Source organism: Myotis brandtii, unplaced genomic scaffold (genome assembly GCF_000412655.1).
Source record: "Myotis brandtii unplaced genomic scaffold, ASM41265v1 scaffold62, whole genome shotgun sequence".
Classification (NCBI taxonomy): domain Eukaryota; kingdom Metazoa; phylum Chordata; class Mammalia; order Chiroptera; family Vespertilionidae; genus Myotis; species Myotis brandtii.
Window position 1 is genome coordinate 3082165 of NW_005370366.1, and position 6438 is coordinate 3088602.

Below are 6438 nucleotides of genomic sequence, written 5' to 3' on the forward strand. Positions count from 1 at the left end.
GAAGTAATATAGCACTATTCTTTTTACCAAACTTGACTGAGCTCTTTATTTCAACCTCTTATTCACTTTTATATCTTATGTAGCAAATTGTACATTGTACATGTAAAGTGGCTAATAGCAACTCTTACTAGCTTCCAGCACTGAGCAGAGGTGAGCCAGGGGATCAAAGAAAAAAAAATGTCTCAATGTAAGCATTTTAAAGATGTAATATTTGAAATTGTGAGGTTTATGAAAAAAATTTCACTTGTTCTCAATGAGAAGAACAATAAATTGCCATTTCTTGAGGACTGTTACTTTGAATTGTCCTTTCTCATTTTTCCTAATGCCTTTACTCAGTGAAATTAAAAGGATGGGAAACAAACACTGAGTATAGTTCACATCATTAGTGACCAATCCCATAGCAGGAGAGTGGGGGAGAGAAAATAGGACTTGTCTTTCTCATTCTGTGTACTGCCTTCCTTCTTTATAGCGAGTACATTCTAATTTTACAATGTAAAGAAAAGATCTAGTTAAGAAAAAAACAAACACCTAAGTTATTCCCCTGCCAAGAAATATTTACTTGTATCATCTCCTGAATTTACAGTTGGTTTTTCCCCTCAACATTTCATTATCAAAAACTTCAGACATACCAAAAGTTGAAATTTACAGTGAACACCGATAAACCAAGCACCTAAATTTTGAATTTTTCACATTTAACTCATTACTATATGAAGGGTTTATGGTGCCTGATAGATATGCTGAAGAAATGCAAGAATTTGAGGATCTAATTTTATTTTTGATGGTCTTACCAAATTATTTAAGTAGTCACTGGTTGACTTCATTACTTTGCTCAGACACTCAACAGTCTATTCTATATAATAAAAGGCTAATATGCAAATAGACCAAACTGTGGAGCAACCAAACAACCGGTCACTGTGATATGTGCTGACACATGCATGTGGAAAATGGCAGGCATTGGCAGCAGTTGGGCAGAGTACAGAACATGGTGGGTGTTGGCCACAGCGGGATGGTAGAGGTGAGCAGGGGCGCCAGACCAATGCGGGGTACTGGTCGCTGTCATCGAGGCGAGCCTCTGTGGTTACTGAAAATTCTTTGCTCCTGCATGCCACAGTCCCGCCCAGCAGTTGCACCTGCTGCCGGCGCTGGTGCTGCTCGCACCCGCAGCTGGCTCTAGAGCTGCCGTTCACACCCACTTCCAGCACCCAGTGAGGGTCCCGATTGCTCAGCGCCATCAGCAGGTACAAGTGGCAGCTCCTGGCCCTGATCGCCCATGAGGGCTTCTCCACCCCCCCCTACTCCTAAGGGGCGATCGGGGCAGCAGCCACCGCTCGCACCCACTGACAGCGCCAGCCCTGCTTGCACCTGCTGCTGGTGCCGGCCCCAATCGCTCCACACCGTCAGCGGGTGCCAGCACCTTCAGTGGGTGGGAGCAGTGGCAGTGGAAGCGGGACTGCTGGCAGACAGGGGACCGGGGGACGCGGTGGAAGGGGCCAGGCAGGGGCATGGAGGATGGGCCGAGACCTGCCCATGTGCCCACTACAGCCTGCGGCCCACAGTTCCTTTTAAAGTGCATGAATTTGTGCACTGGACCCTTCGTCTAATATAATCATGTAACAAATGTGTCATTCAATTAACTCTAAGCTTTAATGAAATAACAAGGCCATTAACCTTTTGCAAAGGAACTTCAGAACAACCTGCTATATTTTCTAGAATATCCTCATAGGCCTCTGAGAGCAAACTGGATTTTTGGAAATATCCCAAAGGCTCATTCAGATCCAAGTCTAAGAGATTGAAATGATCACTGCAAAAACAAACAAACAAACAAAAAAATAAACAAACAAACAAAAAAAAAACAAGCAAAAAAAGGGTTATAAATTAATGAGAATGATTTCCCTGGAAGATCCAACACAGGCCTCACTTATAGTCAAATACTCTGAGTGTCAGCCCCACCAACAAGAACGTACCTTGTTCTGCTCATATGTCATTTTGTTTCCTAGGAAAAACCTTGAGAGAAGCTGAAGTATACATAAGAATTTAGCCCAGCTGGCATGGCTCAGTGGTTGAGCGTCAACCTATGAACCAGGAGGTCACGGTTCGATTCCTGGTCAGGGCATATGCATGGGTCGTGGGCTCTATCCCCAGTGTGGGGTGTGCAGGAGGAAACCGATCAATGATTCTCTCTCATCCTTGATGTTTCTATTTCTCTCTCCCTCTTCCTTCCTCTCTGAAATCAATAAAAATACATACTTTTTAAAAAGAATTTAATATCTGATAAAAATTGGTATCAGAAACAATAGAGAATTACTAAATATACAGTGATGGGAACATTGATTGACCATCTGGGAAAATGAGATCCTTACTTTTCATGAGTACTTCTCAGATTTCAAGCAGAAAATCTTCAGAGGAAAAAAATGCCACATTACCTAAAGGTTAACTTAATATATTTTTATTTTCATATTTCTTATATGTATACCAACATAAAAATAGGAACTTTATGCTTATAGTTCTCACAAAACAATAAAAGCTAAAATATTTACAAATTAAAAAACCAAAAAAATGCAAATTAATCACCTTAAACATTTATTTAACAAGTAATGCTATTTTCCTAAAATAAAAGGGTGTTTTACACAAAAGAAATAAATCACAAGTATTTGGTTTAATAGCAAAAATCTGTAGTTTCATATCCGACTCTATTTTTAGACTGCTGCTGAATGTTTTTACTTTAATAATAATGATGAGAACACTTGTTCACATAAGTATCTTGTTCAAACTGGTATTGATAAAGTTAAGCCTTTTTCTACCTCTTTCTGTGCTTTCTACTTAGAATAGAAAATTAACCAAACCTATCAAATGCCATTTTAAAAACGTGTGGATAGATTGAAAAAATTAACAACTGCGTTTACTGAAACCTGCATTAATTCCTATTGAATCAAAATACCTTTAGAATTTGGAAAACAAACATTCTTTACTATTTCTTTGCCATTATGCTTATTGCAAATGGACTATTGAGTTACTCTCTGTAGGAGCCTTAGAACACAATGGTATTGACTGTGAAGTACAGATCTGTGAGTGAACATAAGATCCTACCAGGTATATCACGTGTACAGCAACAGCACACTCTCATTGGTCTCATTCTCATGTTCTCTGTGTTCTACAGTTTCAATAGTTTTGTTTTTTTTCCACATCAGATTTTAATTTTGAATACTTAAAACTATTGGTGATGTGGTTGTCACTTTCTTCGTGTTTACTAAGAATGTGTGATAAGTGCTGCCAATCTTTGCACCCATTCTCATTCTTCAATTGATTTTTTCCTCCCTCAAAGAGTTTGCAATATAGACAAAACACAGAATCTTTTGAGGTTGAATAAAGCAACCAGGATCTAGGGGTTTTTTCACCATTTGGAAGAATTCGTGTATAATAAGTTTCTGAAAACTTCCTCCCTGTATTGTCTTTTGGAAAGTTAAAATTTCTTACTTGAGGGGGATCATTTTCTATAAGAATGTTCCGTTGTTTAATATTTAAAAATCGGGGCCATGTGCCTGGATCTCCAGAAAGCACAACTGCTTGAGTGGAGCCTTCAGATTTTTTATTTTCCAGTTGCTCTTGAAATGTATCATCTATGATGGACACAGAAGCAGGTAAATTCATATCCTGTTTGGTTAGTGATGCATCTATCTTGCACTCTGCTGATACCTGTGGCTCTGAAGTCTTTTCCTTTTTTCTTGGTATTCCCTCTATTTTTTCCAAAAGTGTATTCAATGATCCATATAATTTCCTTTCATTTTCTTCTCTAATAGCATTTCTTTTTCTGTTTTCTGATATGGATATTTTCTTTGATTTTGCTTCCAACATCTAAGGAGAAACAGATTATATTTTTATCTTAGAATTATTAACACTAAAAAAAAATAATGTATATACAAATGCCCAGTAAGCAACCAAAAGATGTTCATCATTAGTCATTGAAGAAGAAATACAAATAAAAACCACCGAATTCTACTTCACGCCAACTAGGATGACTACAATGAAAAGACAGGTGCTGGCAAGATGTTGAAAAACTGGAATCTTCCTATAGTGATGGAGGGAATGTAAAATGGTGTATCTGCTTGGAAAAACAGTCTGGAAATTACTCAAAATTAGAGTTATCATATAACCCAGCAATGCCAAAAAGAAAATATATGCCCACACAAAGACTTACACAAAATGTTCATAGCAATATTATTCATAATAGCCAAAAAGTAGAAATAATTCAAATGTCCATTACTGATGGATAAATTAAAATGTGGTATTATCCATACAATGGAACATTATCCTATATAATAAAAGGCTAATATGCAAACTGTCCCCTTCACCGGGAGTTTGACTGGGAATTCGACCAGGGGGTGGGGCCAGCCAGTCAACCTCCAGGCCAGCCCAGCCCAAATGGGGCCGATTGGGGCCAGCCGGATCCCACCCATGCATGAATTTGTGCACCGGGCCTCTAGTTTGACAATAAAAAGTGAAGCCAAGATACGTACTACAACATGGCTGAACCTTGAAAACAGATGATAAGTATGTGAAAGCCAGTCACAAAGTACCACATATTGTATGATTCCATTTAATAAAAAGACACATTACCTACTTTGGAGTCAATAAAATAAAAATGCAAAATAAAGAAGAAAAAGAACAAAGATGTATACAATGGGAATTGAAGGCTTGATAGCTATAATAGTTTTATATATGTCATAACTTGAACAATTTATACTATGGAGCTTAAGAAATTAAGAGTTGGTGTGTTCTCCCTCCCCAGAGCAGGCCCAAACCTGCCCCTTCTGTCTCTTATTCCCCCACAGGCATGTATCTCCTAAACTCTAAGAAATCCGATGAGACTGACAACAAGAGGAGCAATGGGAAGTGGCAGTTTGTCCTGGGCTAAACCCTTAAACCTGTCCCCAAGGCTCCCTTTTCCCTGACTTTTCGAGTGAGCTGACATTAGCCCCACCTTGGCTCACTTCTCTTTTTTTTCATATAGAATATACGTATTTGTTCCAACATCATTAACTGGAAAGAGTACTTATTCTTTGTTACCTTCTGCCTTTATCAAAAGTCTGGAAAAGAAAACCTGCACTCTTTTCTCTTTCCTTGACCTGTACTGTACTTTCTTTACCCTAAGCTTTGAAATCGGGTAGTTTCACCCAACTTTTTTCTTTTTATAACCTTACTGTGTTTTAAAATCAATTTATCACTCTAACTGGTTTTTCTCAGTGGATAGAGCAACGGCCTGCAGACTGAAGGGTCCCAGGTTCAATTCCGGTGAAGGGCACATGCTCTGGTGGCAAGCTCGATCCCCAGTGCGGGGGCGTGCAGGAGGCAGCCGATCAATGATTCTCTCTTATCATTGACATTTCTATCTCCCTCTCCCTTCCTCTCTGAAATAAAAAATATATATGTAAAAAAATCAGTTTCTCAATTAAACATCCTACTGGGCTTTTTAAAAATATATATTTTTTTGATTTTTTTTTTTTACAGGAAGAGAAAAGGATAGAGAGTTAGAAACATCGATGAGAGGGAAACATCAATCAGTTGCTTCCTGTACACCCCCTACTGGGAATGTGCCCGCAACCAAGGTACATGTCCTTGACGGAAATTGAACCTGGGACCCTTCAGTCCACAGGCTGATGCTCTATCCACTGAGCAAACCGGTTAGGGCTGGGCTTTTTAAAAATATCTTCACCCAAGGAGTGAGGATATTTTTTTCCATTGCTTTTAGACAGAGTGAAAGGAAGGGAGGAGAGAGAGAGAGAGAGAGAGAGAAAAAGAAACATTCATATGACATCTATTGGTTGCCTCCCACAAGCACTCCAGAGGGTGTTGGGGGGGGGGAGGTGGGGATTGGACCTACAATCCTCCCATGTGCAGGCTGACACTAACCACTGAACTGGCTGGCCTGGGCTCTCCTGGGCTTTTGATTGTAATTACATTGAGTCTACCGCTCATTTGGAGAAAACTGACATCTTCACAGTATTGACATTTTCCAATCCATGAATATGGTATATTTCTCCATTTATTTAAAATTAATTTTATGTACTTAAAAGTCATTAAACCTGTTGCTATATTAACATGCCTTTTCTTTCAGTTTGCTGATGAAGTTCTTTTTTTTAATTTCCAGTAAAATGATTTAAAATATAATAATGTTACATGCAATAAACCTTAATATTTCAAGAAAATGATCTTAAATGTTACATGCAATAAACATTAATATCTCAAGAAAAACAATTTTAAATATGACAATGTTACCTGCAATAAACACCAATTATTCAAGAAAAATGATCTTACATATAATATTACATGCAATAAACATTAATATTTCAAAAATAAAAGGATTTTAAGTATAATAATATTACCAGAACTGTACTAACATAGTATGATATCACAAAAGTTGTAGGAAATATTAAAAATCTG

General features: G+C 38.2%; 1 protein-coding gene across 5 annotated transcripts in view; it reads right to left on the bottom strand.

Annotated features, from left to right (window-relative positions):
• Positions 1-2638: 2638 nt before the first annotated feature.
• ZMYM5 (zinc finger, MYM-type 5) overlaps positions 2639-6438 on the bottom strand; it is a 61992-nt gene continuing 58192 nt past the window's right edge. For all 5 annotated transcript variants that reach the window (XM_014528149.1, XM_014528151.1, XM_014528150.1 and 2 more), the window contains one exon: positions 2639-3852. In XM_014528149.1, coding sequence (XP_014383635.1) covers positions 3160-3852 — 693 coding nt within the window. In that variant the 3' untranslated portion in view covers positions 2639-3159. The remainder of the gene's footprint in view (positions 3853-6438) is intronic.